Genomic DNA, 17,353 nt, shown 5'->3' with positions numbered 1-17,353 from the left:
CAGCCGTCATTCCCTTTTTCCCTATCTGGAGCAATGTACAGCTCTTGTAGCTGATTGATTCTACATTGGTGTAGTCCTGTTATCACTACCGAAGATAACATCGGTTGTTGGACTGGACACATGATGCTGGCATGTTTAATCCAATCAAGTTTGAGTAGAGTAACCTAACTTGCATTGTCTTTCTCAAAGAAGTAAACACAACTGTGTGAAATAAAGCACACTTTGGAGAGGATAGCCTACAGTAGTCAAACGTGATCGACGACATGGGACCTGGAGGAACCGCACACCTTCAATCACCTCTTCGCACAGCGCGCGCATGGTAATTTGAGGCACTCGTGAAGGCGACCTCGTATGCTCCAGTGGTCTCAACATTTGGTAGAGGGCAGCCCGGAGACAACAACAGCTTACAAAAACAGTGCAATAATGTATCAACGGATTACAGGCCTACTTTTATTGTCAGTGTGCTGTACGCTGGCAGATCCAGGTAAGAACGTCTAATTTTGTTTAAATCAACCCGTGCGTAATAGTCGAGATATTCACATAGGCCTAGCCTGTCTGTCAAAACTATTTTCTTTAGATGCATGCATAGGGAAAGTACCCCAAAGCTCTGTACAGTTGTTGTTGTTGTTTTTATAATTGTCGTTATTTTATACGTTATTCGTGTTTTATTCATTTTAAAACGATGTAGGATTTCGACAACCAAATGCACAGGAGTGCTGTAAAGATGGGAGGGAACGCGCTCGAGATGGACAGGACTGTTCTCTTCTCCCTGTAATATCCGGCTCCGCCAGCTGCAGGTAACACCTGGACTTAGGTCTGCACTTCACACTGGTGCCTAATGAAAAGCTGTTAAGACGCAGCACTAAATACTCCGAAAATTGCAAGCTTTCAGCTGAAGAACATTTTTAGTTGCCCAAGAGATATGTGCAAGAAAGACAAATCATCATATTTTACACATGTGCCATTAACCATGTTTTAACACTATACTTGTGCATGAAATTTTTTTAAAGTAACCATTTTGTCACGAGCATTCAACCAATTAACACAATAACATGTCATGCAATACATATAGACAGTGAGACAGTTCCACCTTTCTGTTGGAGAAAGGATCCTGTCCTCTTCAAGGAGTGCCACGTAGCCTGTTCAGAAGAATAATGTGTGGTATAGATGGTAAGAACCATGCTGTGGAGGGCCTATTTTAAAGGCAGTTGTTAAAATGTTATGGCCTAGTAAATGTTCACGTTATGCCTGGTAGGATTGCCCAGGAGCAGTGTTGCACAGCGGCCATGGAGGACCTGTCTTGCATCCAGGGCATAAACCAGGCCACAGCCAATGAAACCTGTAAGCTGTACCTCTTCACTGGCAATTACATGGACAGGAGAACTGCTAAGGTTTGTGGATTTTTTTTCTGGAATGCTTTAACCCCTTTGCACACAGCCTGTTATAACCTGTCACCAAAATGATGATGTCCACGTCTTAATCTATTGCCTAAGCCTCTCGGTAATGTCGTCGCAATGTTATTGGGATGTTATTGAGTCGTCCCAGCAAAATGTGAACAGGCCTGATCTGCGCAAACAGGCTCCTCAGTTGTGGAATCAGAATCACTTGTTTGTTTGTGCATTTAAAGCATGAAAACTGAGATAGTCGTACAGTAACACAAGTAACTACATGCACATATAGGCTAAATACAGTAGATGGCTGTATACTGTATGAAACTATAGTACTCTGCACAATAGGGAAATTCATATTTATTTGTCGTATCTCATTACGTTCATGTAATTTAACCATTTTTATCCCCTTCAGACATGCTGTGACTGTTGCATGCTGGGTGTGGAGGCCAAACGTGAGGCCTCAAACTGCGACCTGGACATTTCTGTAAACAAGCGCTGTCAGCAGGTAGCTCAGGACTGCTGCAGCAGTGCTGAGGGCCACAGTCTCCCCAGACAAGGTAAACGCTGCTGCCCAAATACAGAAGGTCAAACTACACACATACGGAATACATTGGGGACTTATGACATGCTTGATTTTTACCTGTGACCTCCTGGGAGGTATACTAAGAAACTGGGTCAGTAGTAAACCAGTTTAAGTTCTAATATGAGGAACCTGGAGTCCTCATTTTCTTAACTAAATGATGGCAGTCTGTGTATCTATTAGAAGGTTTTCTACTTGTATAGGTTAACTAAGCCTTGTTTATCACTTAACCATACTGCCCTACAATATCAGAACGCAGTATCTTGAAAATGGTCGAAAATGGGTTTAGACCAGAAATTGGCTTTAAAATACCTTCTTTTTCTTGTGTTAAAATTTTTTGGCCCAACTTGGTCCCGTTTCGGAAAAAAACGCAAAAAACTGATTATACTGCGCTTTTTGGTTTTAGGAGGTTACGTCGTACTAGCCAAGAACGCAGTATAATGCGCGTTATACTGCACTTCTCCATTGACACCGTGGTTTTGGTGTAGACAGTAATACCACAACAGAGCGCAGTATAATGATTTTTCAGCTAAAAAGTAATGAGAATGTTGTTTTTTTGCTTTTTTCTTGTGTGCATAAATTTTCACCATAAAAAAGTATTATATGGAAGTGTCATCACCACTTTACCTCCAACACAGTCGCGTGGCCAGAAAGGAAACTTTACTCAGTTTGCCATTCTGAATTATACTGCGTTCTGAAATTGTAGGGCAGCATAGTATACCCCCTGGATCCCTGCAAGAATATGGATATCACAATATTATTGACCATTTTGATGATTATATATGATTTTATAAGTGCAAAGCTCATACACACACACTATATTTTTGTGTTCTTGAATGCCTGTCAGGGCCATACGGTATCTGCAATGGAAACCCACATAGTATTCAAGTGATCGGGTATCAAGATTCACAGACAATCTTGTCGGTACTATCCTAGAAACAGTGGGGAAACGTTTCCAAGAATTTTGGACTTGGATTTCTAAATTCTCTATGCTTGTGATTTGCTTCTGAACTGTCCACGTAGTAGGCCTGGTGTCACGCTGTATGGCATGAGCCTTCCCATGCAACAGGATTGTACAGGTAGCTGTTAACCTGCTGGGCATTGCTGCCTGTCGCACCTCCTTCGGTGCCCATGGGTCAGCTGCAGGGTCATCAGACAGAAACCACCATTCACCAACGTAGGTGAATGATGAATGACGGATGGTGGCCTTGAGGAACAAATAAAGACTTGTAGCACAAACATTGAACTTTATTGTATCAATAACAGGCAAACATAGGAAATTAACATCCATAAACTACAATACATGTGTTCCATACATTTGATAACATAGAAACTGATGAATACATGTAAATGTAGTGTGTGCAGTGCAGCAGTTGAGGCAGAGGCTTATTGAGGAGTTGTTTGTTGGCTGCTTTGGCGGCAACGATACTGAGTGAGTTTGAGTGTGTGAGGCAGTTGGGCTGGATGACGGGCTCACTTTTTGCATTATGCACGTCTGTGTCAGAAATACGGCTTTTACACGATCTCTGGTCACATTTGACACATACTTAGAGACGGATGGTGAAATAATCAGTCTAAATGTGTTAACATGACATGCCTTTGTGTCTCTCTCAGGAATTGTCAACATTGGAGCAAGACATTCAGAGAATTTGCCAACAAGATCTCCATGTGAAGGTATGCTTCTACTTCATTACTAATTACTTTTCTTTCAAAGCACACTAGAATAGGCCCATCTGTGGCTTAGTCTGCTGGGCATTGGACTGCTACGCGGGCGACTGGGGTTCGATCCATGACCTGGGTCTTTCCCCGATTCTCCCCCGTCTCTCTCTCCCACTCATTTCCTGTCCCACTCTTAACTGTCCTGTCTAAAGAAAGTTGATCCCCCCCATACCCCCCAAAAAAGCACTAGGATAAATACAAATATTAAACAAAATAACATTACAATATGCATTTGTACTAAAGTATGCTGTATATACTGTACATATTGTGCATTTTCCTACAGGGTCCAGGTGCTCTCAGCTGTGTGTTGGAAATGGTGTGTGTGCCTGCCTTGAAGGTTACAGTCTCAGGCCAGATGGATTCAGCTGTGATGGTGAGTTCCAGCAGTACTCTTCTTGGACCATGCACATGCACTTTCACTTCAGGCAAACAAATCATGTTTAAAGGGACAGTGCATCATTGCACATACACAACAGTCCCGAAGTTAACCCATGGCGACAACAGTGAAGATGGCAAATGTGTACAGTCCCATGCACTTTGTGCCTGTTATCTGTGTGTGTAGTCTCTAAATTGATCTCTTCTTCTGTGTGCGTAGATATCTGTAGTTGTCTGTATAGTCTCCTGTTCTAAATACATAGGTTCTTCTCAATTTTTGTTTTCTCCTGGCTGCGCGACCCTGGCTGTGCACAACTCAACCTCTGATTGTTGGAAACCGCTGTCGCTCAAACAATTAGCTCACGTGGTTGGCTGCAAGTGTTTTGCCCCTCGTCACAACACCGTGTTTATAAACAAAACAAAACCATGTATAAATTTCAACAGTATCGCTCTCCTCTCTGCTCTGTGTGCCTGTGTTAGATGTCAGTGAATGTGTGGTAGGTTCTGCCAGCTGCCAGCAGGGGGAGCAGTGTGTCAACACACTGGGCTCCTTCCGCTGCCAGAGGCAGGCCAGCTGTGGGACAGGCTACGAGCCCACAGACTCCAACCTGTGCAAAGGTCCATTGTGTCCATTATCTAATGCGCACAAACCTGCATTCTGAAAGAATTGCATTTACTGACAGAAAAGTTCAAATGGCTGACTGAATTAACAACATTGCTGATTGTGTCTTGAACAAACTTAATCACCAACGTGCATGAGATTACGGAAAGACTAAGAAAAGTCTTTCCAAAGGGTTTTCATTTAGAACACTATCGAAATGTCTGTGAATTGAGAATGAATTTTGAATTTAATCATGATATATTTTATTTATAATTCCACAACCAACCACCCAACCAGTCAATCATGGCCTCAAGATTCCGAGCATGTTTTTCTTTCATTCATTTATTCATTCATTCATGACTATAATAATGGTGTATTTGTACAACCAGACATTGACGAGTGTTTGACTGGGACCCATAACTGTGGCGCTGAGTTCCGGTGTGAGAATAAGCCCGGTTCCTTCGCCTGCCTGCCGCGCTCACTCTGCCATGAGGGCTACATCCAGGATGCGGTGGGAAACTGCATTGGTGAGATTGGACAAATTACAGCAATCTTGCACAGTAATAAAATGCTGATTCAAACTAAATTAGGCAATGGACTGTGACGTTGTCAATTATGCTGTTTGACTGACTTGCATTTGTTTTGTACTATTTCCCTAGAACATTAGTTAAACAAGCCTACAATTTGGGAAAATGTTAAAGTTAAGGTTAAGTATTGAAGTTGGTTCAATGCTTTTTCTGTCTGTTTAACTCTGAGCCAGACATTAATGAATGTCTTATACTGGAGAGCCCCTGTCCGCTGGGTCAGACGTGTGTGAATACTCCGGGCTCCTACAGCTGTGAGAGGCATCATGTGAGCTGCTCCCGTGGATATCACCTCACTGATGATGGCAACCGCTGTTTAGGTAGGCATCTGCTGCTGTGTTCATATGCATTGGGGGGGAGAGGTAGCCTCATTATCATTGACTTTCAAATCTCTTCAAGACTTGGTCTGACCTAGAGGACAACAATTAACGTTTCCCAAACGGCATGGTTGAAGCCTCCCTCGGGTTGCAACTGGTCGAGGCCAGAAAAGGCTGTGCCGAATTATTTTCTTATTCCCAGTAGAACGTCTCTGCTTAAGCAACGTCACTGCCTTGAACCAGCCTCTACCCAGGGTCATTGGAGCTGCTCAAAGTTGATTGATTCCCGGCAAAGTGGATGGAATTTTATTTTTCCAGAGATCAGAAACAATATTTACATTGCTCTTGGCCTGACTAGGTGTTATGGATGGTGTGGCCTGGCTTGGGAAGAGGTGGTGGGGGTTGCGCAATAGGTATGCTTAGTTTCAGGTGGCCTCTATGAATATGCTGTATACTGAATGTACTGTATACTTGTGTGTGTCTGTGTGTGCCTGTGCATGTGTGTTTATAGGTTTGTCTATACATTATTGTGTTTGTGCGTCGTGTAGAACAATAGTGCTTCGTGACTTGGCTCATTGACATACTATGTCATTTCATTCTCAGATGTAGATGAGTGCAAAGGCTCCCAGCCGGCCTGTGATGGCCACGGCTGTGTGAACCTGTTGGGTACTTTCCGCTGTGAGTGCAAACCAGGCTTCATATTCAACAGCATCAACAAGATATGTGAAGGTAGGCAACTTGGCATGACCCATGTCCAAAAAACGTTGATGAATATAAAAATCTGTCTCAAAATGGGGGGGAAATGTTGAAATGTCTTCACAATCAAGTAATAATATTTGCTTTTTATGCATCCCTCTACTCCTGTTGGCCTCTAGATATCAATGAGTGCAGGCATTATCCCGGGCAGCTCTGTGCACACAGGTGTGAGAACACGCCAGGGTCCTACCAATGCAGCTGTAACACGGGATTCACACTGGCTAGCGATGGCAGAAACTGCAATGGTAACGTATATTACATTACATTACATTACACTTCAGTGACACTTTTATTCATGACTTAAAGGTATTTTAAGTACAGGGTATTGGTTATAATCCCTGGAGATGTGTGGGGTTAGGTGCCTTGCTCAAGGGCACCTCAGCCATGCAGTGAGATAGGGAGTGGAAGGGTTGGATTCGAATTGGCAACCCTCTGATCTAAAGCCCATCTCCTTAACGCCAAGGCTGGGCAAAATATATGCACAATATAGAGCATCACAATAGTCATCCCATAAAGTGAACCTAATTATTGTTTGTTTCTCATTCAAAGCTCATTCAAATGCCTGATGAAGATCCAGTGTGATCGAAACGTTGCGTTTTAAATAATAAAGTTTATTTTTGGAGCTTATCGGCAGTGTGCAGACCTACCTTTTTCAACTATCTGATTTTTTTGTCTGGCACCTGCAACAAGTGTTTTTGGATGTGTGCACCCTACCCAAAACTACTGTTTCTCATTCAAACACATTTTATCCCATGAAGTGTATCTAATTATTATTACAACATTCTGTATGCATTTTGTTTTGTCTTTACAAGATTTGAATGAGTGTGAAAGTAACCCCTGCAGCCAGGAGTGTGCCAATGTCTACGGCTCCTACCAATGCTACTGTCAAGCCGGCTACCAGCTGAGTGACATTGACGGTGCAACTTGTGAAGGTAAGACCAATGTGCAGCAAATGGATTTCACTCCTGACATAGTTTTTACACATGCTTTGTAGTGAGGGAGAGTAGAGTTGGCCCACCCAGATTCAAGCCTGGGACTTCTGGGGTACCAAATAGTGTCTTTTAACGCTATATCAAAAGAACCAGACTCAGGGGCGCTGTGGCGCAGCGCGCTAAGCCCCCCACATTTGGGCTTGCATGCCCACGGGGACCCCGGTTCGGGTCATTTCCCGATCCCACCCCGTCTCTCTGTCCCACTTGCTTCCTGTCACCATCTCAGATCTATCAAATAAAGGCATAAAAGCCTCTAAAAATATATTTAAAAAAAAAAAGAACCAGACTCGTTTGCATGAGTCAAAGCACACCCACAACCTGAATGATGGTCACTCCATCACACACACACACACACACACACACACACACACACACACACACACACACACACACACACACACACACACACACACACACACACACACACACACACACACACACACACACAGAGATTCACTGAAAATGCATTGACATCATTTGGACATTCTCTTACAGATGTGGATGAGTGTGCCTTATCTACCGGAGGAAAGGTCTGCTCCTATCAGTGCACAAACACTGAGGGCAGCTATCAATGCTCCTGCCCTGCCACTGGTTACACTTTGGCACCAAACGGCCGGACGTGTCAAGGTACAGCAAAGGCAAATATCACAACAGCAATGTGACACTTAAAAAAATTGATTGAACTCATTTTTTTTAAAAATTGATTGGAAACAATTTTTTTTTTCATTCTTTCTCACATCTTGTTCTCCCTGTCTTTCTCTTGCCCCTTCTCTCTGCTGGTTCACAGACATTGACGAGTGTGCAACTGGATCTCACACTTGCAACAATAAGGAGACCTGCTTCAACATACAAGGCGGATTCCGCTGCCTGTCCTTTGACTGTCCTCCAAACTTTCGACGCATTGCAGACAAGTGAGTGCTACCTTTTGTCTTTCATTATAAAGACATAGTTCATCTAAGCAATGATGCAGACTCTCCATTCAGAAGCTAGAATCGTACCAAGACATTATCCTAACCTTCTTTGTGCTTAATAGAGGCAATTCCACAAATAAACTATGCAACCAGGCCAAAAGGATAGGTGAAATGGAATCAGCTGATTTGTCTGTGAATATTTTCATTCATCCTGGTCATGTTATCCAAACAGTTTAGCTCTAAGCAACTGGATTTCTTTGACCATGAAAAGATTCATTCTTGGTCCAAAATGCGTCATCAGCTCTGGAGAAGTGCATTACTACGATTCCCTATACATCAATCAGAACTGATGAAGCTTCCTAGATGAGATGCCAAACATCTTTCATGCTCAAAGTAGAAGTCCAGTTACTTACGGCTAACTCTTTGGAGAATCAACTGATTTAGTAAATTACTGTAATTAGAGGGAGCAAATACTGTATCTGGTGCTGGATAGTAACGTCTGAACACCAGCCGTCCATCACCTCTGGCATGAGGATGAAATGTGTGTGAAAGTGCTCTGATGGAAATATGACCTTCTGACCTTTCTTGTCACCTCTGCCTCTATCCCGCTCTTCTGGTTTTCCGGGGCTTGTTCGCTTCCCCTTCTCCAGTCGTTGCGAGCTCTTGCCTTGCCGAGGGCAGGGACGCGAGTGCCGATCTCTCCCCTTGAGAATCTCCTTTTACAGCCTCACGTTTCCCACCAACCTCCCGGCGCCTGCCGACGTCTTCCGAATGGGCCCGTCTAACGCCATACCGGAGGACGGCGTCCGCCTTGCCATCGTGGGGGGCAACGAGGAAGGCTACTTCAGCACTCAGAAACAGGGCTACGGAGGGGTGATCACCCTGCAAAGGACGCTGACGCAACCCAGGGATTTCCTGCTCAGCGTCGAAATGCGGCTGACCCGTTTCGGGACCGTCAGTTTTTATCTGGCCAAGATTGCTGTGTTTGTAACGCACGGGCAGCCCGTGCCGCCCATCAGACTGCCATAGCAATGGACCTCCAAGAAATTATTTTGCCGTGTTGTCTTCATGTCAAGGATTCCCAATGTGCTTTTGTAAATAAACATGTTGCCAACAGGATATCAGAAACTACAACTGAGTACCATAGTTTATATATAATATATCACTATACCTGTATGCTTAGGTGTTATTGATTACCTTCTCTACCTGGATGAGGAGATGCATCCAGGATGCTGCACTCCTCCTACATGATCCATCTGGCCTTCCTGCTCTGCTCACACTAAGCCATCCCAGTCCAAACTGTTCTCCGTCCTTGTCCCTCAATCATGGAGGAACCTACCAGAGGCTATAAGACTCAACCTTCAAGAAACTCCCTCAACCTTCCCTCAACCTTCAAGAAACTCCCTCAACCTTCCCTCAATCTTCAAGAAACTCCCTAAACCTTCCCTCAACCTTCAAGAAACTCCCTCAACCTTCCCTCAACCTTCAAGAAACTCCCTCAATCTTCCCTCAACCTTCAAGAAACTAGTGAAGACTGTGACAGTTTTCCTTCGTTAAAAATAACCCTGCTCATACAGTATGCATTAACTTGGCTTGGCCTGCATACTCTGTATTCGTCCACATATTTTGTGCTACTCATTTTGTCCTCAATTGTAAGTTGCCTTGGTTAGAAATGTCTGCTACATGTAATGTAATGTAATGTAATGAAATGTGATGTAATATGCACCTCTAATGTAACGCGATGTAGGAGTCCTTAAGTTGATGAGGACCTTGGAAAATGAGAAAAACAATTAACTGAAACCCCATCTAAAACAGCTCTACTGCAACTGGTTTCTTTTACTGATGCATTCATTGTCACATGCTACATTTGTTTCTTTTTTTCTGGTCATGATTAAAGTTCTCATGTAAAATTTGAATTGCCTTCTCCATGAACACATATTCCACATATTGCATCACATATTCCAATGTCACTCCTGCTTTGCTATCAGAATGTTTTTGTCATTTTGATTTAACACGTGTGTGTGAAACAGAGTGGTAATTAATAATGCTGGATATGGTATCGAGGACAGACCTATTCCAGCCACTGTCTGGAGGATGTCAGAGAAAGAAAGTTGTATGAACTTCTACCCGAAACTGCTCAAAACCCCTAATCACAGTCAATTCAGGTCTAGAATTGGGCTAGAATAAGAATTACTTCCTTTGTGAGAAAAAAAGACAAAGAGACATTAGAAAATAAGAAATAGATCCCTTTTGTGTGGATGTAGGCTCTGGCGTAGCTTATTCCTTAATCTGTGGCTGGAAGGCCTCATGGCTCAGAGGACCTGACCACAGTGTTAGTTTTGGGCGGTAATCAATGCTAAGTTGTACAGAAACTGGATTTCCTGCAGATTTTAAGCCATTTCCGAACGGCTTCTTTAGTTCCGAGAATTGATGGAATATAAACCTCTTGAGGGATACGTGTGTGGAGCTATGACCGGTTCACCACCACTGGTCATGTCACCTACCAAGTTGAGGGCCACATGTCTGTTTGTTGTGGAAAGAAGTGTCTCTCTAAAGTAATCGGGCATATTGATCTTGGTTGATTAATGCTACATGATTATGTTCATCACTGGTTCATCATTAGTTGTCTCATCACATTAGATTTCAGATGTCTTTAGAAGACGGTCATGTTCAATCTGTTGTGGTGCTTGTAAGTCAATGATGGCAATCAAAAATGTGTGGATGTAAAGTGTGAAAATGTTTTTTTTGCTCTGCTTTTTTTTCAGCAGCAATGACATCGGTCTTGACCGCCATCGCTGCCTGAAGTCGTGTCCGCCCCATGACACAGACTGCGTTATGGACACGGTGAAAATCATCTCTCACACAATTATCTCCTTGACTACATATAAAACACTACAGGATCCAGAAGGTAGGGACTGTCTAAAGATCATTGTCATGCTTTTCTCAAATGTGTATCTTAATTTTCTTGTGAATAGATCTGTTTACCTGACTGTCTTGGTTAAATTTTCTGTGTTAATTCAACACTTTGAGTCTCATGTAACACTCATTAACCAGTGTTGGGCAAGTTACTCAAAAATTGTAACGCATTACTGCATTACTACATGTTACTGTCTTTTCAAAAGAATCCCTTACAGTGCAATATTACTATATTCAAAATGTAAGGCATTACACTACTTTTGCATTACTTTAGTTACTTTCACCAAAATAACTGTAGGCCTAAGTATGGATCTGGCAATTTATTACAGTGTAGATAAAGCTCATGAGTCATGCATCTTTTCACCTCCCATCCAGGAGGTGTTTTTGGCAGCATGCAGACTAAAAACTACCAAGTTCAGGAATAGATTCTTTCTGACCCACCACACTGAATACAACTAAAACCCAGGTCATTGCAATGCAATTGTAACTTAAGTTATTTAGCATTGTAACTAAGTAAATATTACAGATTTTTGCCATGTAATGCCTTACATTATTGCATTACAGCAAAAAGTAATGCATTACAGTAATTGATTGCTTTTGTAATGCATTACTGCCCAACACTGTCATTAACATTGCAGAAAGTTACTTAGCTGTCCATAAATGTACAGTATACAGCTCCAGGCCATTTTATTAGAATAGCATGAAAAAGTTGATTTTATTTCCATAATTCCATCAATAATGTTAAACTGTCGTGGATTGTAGATTCATGGCCCAGTTGTTTAACTATTCGAATCATTCATTTTTTTCTTTTTACATATTTTGGTCTTCCAGCTCAAAAAACCCATGAATTGGGGAATTCGCATCATTAGAATATTGTAATAAAATCACAATTATCTTCATCAAAATTCGGTTCACATCAAATCAGTTGAAATGTTGTACTTTCTACATAACATGCAATGTTCAATACTTGGTTAGGACTCTCTCTGTCTTAATCAATGCCATGATGCGTTTAACATTGAAGTTAATGGCAGAAACTGTGCATGGGAGTTATGGAAGCCCAGATATCCTTGATGCTTTGCTGTCAGCTGTTCTTGTTTGTTGACCTGGTGTCCCACACTTCACTCTTCAATATACCCATAGATTTCCATGCTACATTTTGGTGTTAACTCACCAGTTTAATTCTAACTCACCAGAAATAAAACCCCATTCATTTTCAATGGGGTTTCATTTCTGGTGATTTAGAATTAAACTGGTGAGTTAGCGCCAAAATGTGGCATGGAAATGTACGGGTATATTGAAGAGTGAAGTGTGGGACACCAGGTCAACAAATAACAACAGCTGACATCAAAGCATCAAGGATATCTGGGCTTCCATAACTCCCGTGCACAGTTTCTGCCATTGACTTCAATGTTAAACGCATCATAGCCGTTATGAAGACGTAGAGAGTCCTAACCAAGTATTGAACATTGCATGTTATGTAGAAAGTATCACATTTCAACTGATTTGATATGACCCGAATTTTGATGAAGAAAATTGTGATTTTGCGGAAAGCTGTGCAAGAACCATCGTGGCCTGAAAATCCATCAGACCAGGATGAAATGCTTGGAGAAGGAGAAGGAGGTGCAACGCACAGGTCCTGTACCTGGTGAGACGCAGGAGGAGCCTACACTATGAACCGCCGGGCCACCCGGATACATCATCTGCGTCAGGAGCTTCGCACCCTCAAGAGGCAGTACAAAGTCGCTACCGATGAGGAGAAGCAACCCTTAGCAGAATTGAGGAACATCTTGCGCAAGAAGTTAACAACCCTTCGCAGAGCAGAGTGGCATCGGAGACGGGGAAAAGAGCGGGCTAGGAAGCGAGCAGCGTTCATCGCCAATCCCTTTGGCTTTACAAAACAACTGCTGGGGGATAAGCGCAGTGGCCGCTTGGAATGCTCTATAGATCAAGTAAATCGCTTCCTCCAAGACACCGTTAGCGATCCCCTGAGGGACTTGGAACTGGAGCCCAACAAAGCTCTCATTAGTCCAGGCCCCCCGACAGCAGAGTTCAACATGAAGGAGCCTAGCCTGAGGGAAGTTGAAGAGGTTGTCAAAGCGGCCCGCTCGGCATCTGCACCAGGCCCAAGCGGAATTCCTTATCTGGTTTACAAGCGCTGCCCAGAGCTTCGACGGCACCTGTGGAGGGCCCTGAAGGTGGTTTGGAGAAGAGGGAAAGTGGCCGACCAGTGGAGGTGCGCTGAGGGAGTTTGGATCCCCAAAGAGGAGAACTCAACAGACATCACTCAGTTTCGGACCATCTCACTACTGAGCGTTGAAGGGAAGGTGTTTTTCAGCATCATCTCACGAAGGCTGACCGAGTTTCTCCTCAAAAACAACTACATTGATCCATCAGTACAGAAGGGAGGGATCTCCGGCGCACCTGGCTGTCTGGAACATACAGGAGTTGTCACGCAACTGATCAGAGAGGCTCATGAGAACAGAGGCGACCTAGCTGTCTTGTGGCTGGACTTGGCAAACGCCTATGGGTCCATACCACATAAGCTGGTTGAGCTTGCACTTCACGTCCACCATGTTCCCAGTAAAATCAAGGACCTCATTCTGGATTATTACAATAACTTCAGGATGAGGGTCACTTCTGGGTCTGAAACATCTGACTGGCACCGTATAGGGAAAGGGATAATTACAGGCTGCACCATCTCCGTTGTCCTCTTTTCCCTAGCCATGAACATGGTGGTCAAGTCAGCTGAGGTGGAGTGCAGAGGGCCCCTGACCAAGTCAGGCGTGCGATAACCCCTCATCAGAGCCTACATGGATGATCTCACCGTTACAACAACATCAGTCCCAGGGTGCAGGTGGATTCTACAAGGGCTAGAAAGACTCATTGGCTGGGCAAGGATGAGTTTTAAGCCCTCCAAATCAAGGTCCATGGTGCTGAAGAAGGGCAAGGTGATCGACAAGTTCCGTTTTTCCATCTCAGGAACTGTCATCCCAACCATCACGGAACAACCTGTCAAGAGTTTGGGGAAGCTCTTTGACTCCAGCCTGAAAGACTCAGCAGCCATTCAGAAGGCCAGCTTAGAACTTGATTTAAAGCCTGGATCTACCAGCATTCAATCCTGCCCCGCATCCTGTGGCCCTTGCTGATTTATACAGTCCCAATGACAGCAGTTGAGTCCCTAGAAAGGAAGATCAGCGGCTTTCTTCGTAGGTGGCTGGGACTTCCCCGCAGTCTCACCAGCACTGCCCTGTATGGAACAAGCAACACTCTCCAGCTGCCCATCAGTGGCCTCAAAGAAGAGTTCATGGTGGCAGGCACCAGGGAAGCCCTACAGTACCGGGACTCGAAGGACAGCAAGGTTTCAGCAGCCAGCATTGAGGTGAGGACAGGAAGGAAGTGGAGGACTGGGGAAGCATTGGAGCTGGCAGAGTCCCGCCTGAGACAGAAGGCACTAGTGGGAACTGTGGCAACAGGCAGAGCAGGTTTGGGTTACTTCCCAAAGACCCTCGTCAGCCAGACGCATGGGAAGGAAAGACATCACCTGATCCAGGAAGAGGTTAGAGCAGGTGTGGAGGAGGAGCGAGTGAGCCGGGCAGTGGGTTTACGACAGCAAGGAGCATGGACGAGGTGGGAGGGCGCACTACAGCGCAGGATCACCTGGACCAACATTTTACAGCCAGATTTCCAGCGGGTCCGCTTCCTAGTGCAAGCCGTCTACGATGCCCTACCAAGCCCTGCAAACCTCCACGTGNGGGGGGAAAAGTGGAGACTCCCTCTGCCCTTTGTGCTCTGGTAGAGGCTCTTTGGAACACCTCCTCAGCGGCTGCCCGAAGGCCCTGGCAGATGGTCGCTACCGCCGCTGGCGCCATGACCACAGGTGCTCAAGGCAGTCGCAGAGAGCGTAGCTTCAGCCATCTCAGCTCCAGCAAAACCCATCACGCTCCGAAGAAGGCAATATCCTTTGTAAAAGTTGGAGTAAAACCCAGAACACAACAAAAAAGGGCAACTGGCCTCCTCCACACAACATCTGACTGGCAGCTGCAGGTCGACCTGGGCAAGCAGCTAAGGTTCCCCAGCACATTGCAACAACAACCCTCCGCTCAGATATGATCATGACCTCACAGTCCTCAAAACAGCTGATCATACTGGAGTTGACAGTACCCTGGGAGGAAAACATCGAGGAGCCCAACGAGAGGAAGAGGGCCAAGTACCGGGAACTGGTGGAGGAGTGCAGGGAGGGAGGCTGGAGGACATTCTACGAGCCCATGGAGGAAGGCTGCAGGGGATTTGCAGGAAGGTCTCTGTGCAAAGTTCTGAGCCGCCTGGGCATCACAGGAGCAGCAAAGAAGAGGGCCATCAAGTCTGCATGTGAAGCCGGCCACTGAGAAGGCCACCCGATGGCTTTGGATAAGGAGGGCAGATCCATGGGCTGCTACTGGGACGCAAGTCGGGGCCTGATCACCCCCGGCTGGGTCGCCTGGGTGAGGGGGTATGATGTTGCGAGACCCGAAACCCCCAATGATCGCCAGTATATACATCACTGACGATGCGTCCCAGTGCATCCATGAGGTGTTTCTTGAATAGTAATGATGCGAATTCCCCAATTCATGAGTTTTTTGAGCTGGAAGATCAAAATATGTAAAAATAAACAATTGAATGATTGGAATAGTTAAAAACTGGGCCATGAATCTATAATCCATGACAGTTTAACATTATTGATGGAATTATGGAAATAAATCAACTTTTTCATGCTATTCTAATAAAGTGGCCTGGAGCTGTAGCTATGCATCTAGCAGTGAACTCCAGGGCTAAAGATGTTGATTATCTTGCAGAAATCATCCTTCTCAGGACCATGGTGTCCCCAAAGTCATCGTCCCCATACCTGAGTGCACGTGATGTCAACTTCGACATCCTGAAAGGGAATGTAGACAGCTCTTTTGATGTGGTGAAACGCCTTCAGCACAATAAAGTTGTTGGTGAGTGCAAATACACTCTTAAAGGTGTTGTCAGCGATGATATGTTTATGTTTACAATCAATCAATCAAAACTTTTTTCGTTTTCTTTTTCACCTTCATCAGGACAATTGAGAGAGACCGGAAGTGAGTGAGTGAGTGTGTGTGTGTGTGTGTGGGGGGGGGTTGCCAAAGGACCTCGGGTTGGGTTGCCAAAGGACCACGGGTTGGAATCAAACCCAGGTTGCTGGCGTAATCAAAATGTATTCACACTACTTTTCAGAAGTTTGGGGTCACCACACTTTCCCCCCATGATATCTTTCTCTGACGATGTAGCTTATTCCATTTCAATATGAGTTCTGGTTCAAAATCAGTTTATTGTGACATTGTTCTCTGAAATGAATGTATATACAATATAAGCTATTGGTATTGGAAGAAGTAACTGTGGGATGAAATTATGGACAATACATTACAATAAATTACATTTAGCACTATTCAAACAAGCAGCCTTTGCCTCTTTTCCACTGCCATTTTACTGGTAGGCCTACAGCTCAACACAGCGTGACTTGGCTGCCACTTTTTGCTTTACGCTGTGTCTGGCCTATTCGAAAAGCAAAAAAGTGGCGTCCGAGTCGTGCTGTGTCGAGCTGTAGGCTTAAAAACGGCAGTGGAAAAGAGGCACTTGAGTGCCCCCTTTGTCATGCACCCTGTCCTAAAACCTGCTTTCCTTTGATTCCCAGGGGTGGTGCGACTGGTCAAGCCTCTCCAAGGTCCATTGGACACCATCTTGGAAGTAGCAATAAATCATACTATTGGTGGCATTCTCAGTCACACAAACATTGTTCTCATTCACGTCTTCATTTCAGAGTTTCGATTTTAAGTGGTCACAATAGTATTTTCTACAATGCCAATTTGTAATGTGACATCACACCACTGAACATATTAATTTCAAATAAAAATTGAATCCTGATTTGCTCATGAATCATTTTTTCTGAAGTCTCTATGCAAACTGCAGTTGTTAATCTCTGAATGAACAAAACAAAAATGCATTGTAGAGTTGCCACTTTGCCAGCCTGGACATAAGTAGTATATGAAGTATAACATAACTATTGCTACTGTTGATGCTACTACAGCTGTACTACTATGTAACAACAACAGCAGCAGAATGAATTGATGTAGAATAAGCCTACATTATTTAAATGTATGCTACACAATTCAAAAGACTCAATATCAGGGAAAACTTTCATCATTCAGTTGTG

General features: G+C 44.2%; 1 protein-coding gene across 1 annotated transcript; it reads left to right on the top strand.

Moving 5' to 3' along the window:
* The first annotated feature begins 341 nt into the window (after positions 1–341).
* LOC134464801 (fibulin-1-like) lies at positions 342–17,017 on the top strand. Its single transcript, XM_063218145.1, has 18 exons — positions 342–484; positions 689–797; positions 1,256–1,391; positions 1,804–1,948; positions 3,586–3,645; positions 3,974–4,063; positions 4,546–4,683; positions 5,056–5,193; positions 5,427–5,570; positions 6,171–6,296; positions 6,443–6,568; positions 7,136–7,255; positions 7,811–7,942; positions 8,103–8,226; positions 8,877–9,254; positions 10,992–11,134; positions 15,975–16,118; positions 16,835–17,017. Exons 1-18 carry the CDS (start codon positions 352–354, stop codon positions 16,972–16,974), a joined length of 2,526 nt encoding a protein of 841 aa, XP_063074215.1. The 5' UTR covers positions 342–351; the 3' UTR covers positions 16,975–17,017.
* Positions 17,018–17,353: the final 336 nt, after the last annotated feature.

This window comes from Engraulis encrasicolus, chromosome 15 (genome assembly GCF_034702125.1).
Source record: "Engraulis encrasicolus isolate BLACKSEA-1 chromosome 15, IST_EnEncr_1.0, whole genome shotgun sequence".
NCBI classification, from domain to species: Eukaryota; Metazoa; Chordata; class Actinopteri; order Clupeiformes; family Engraulidae; genus Engraulis; species Engraulis encrasicolus.
Note: the sequence above shows the minus strand (reverse complement) of the source record. Positions and strands in the feature narration are given on the sequence as shown.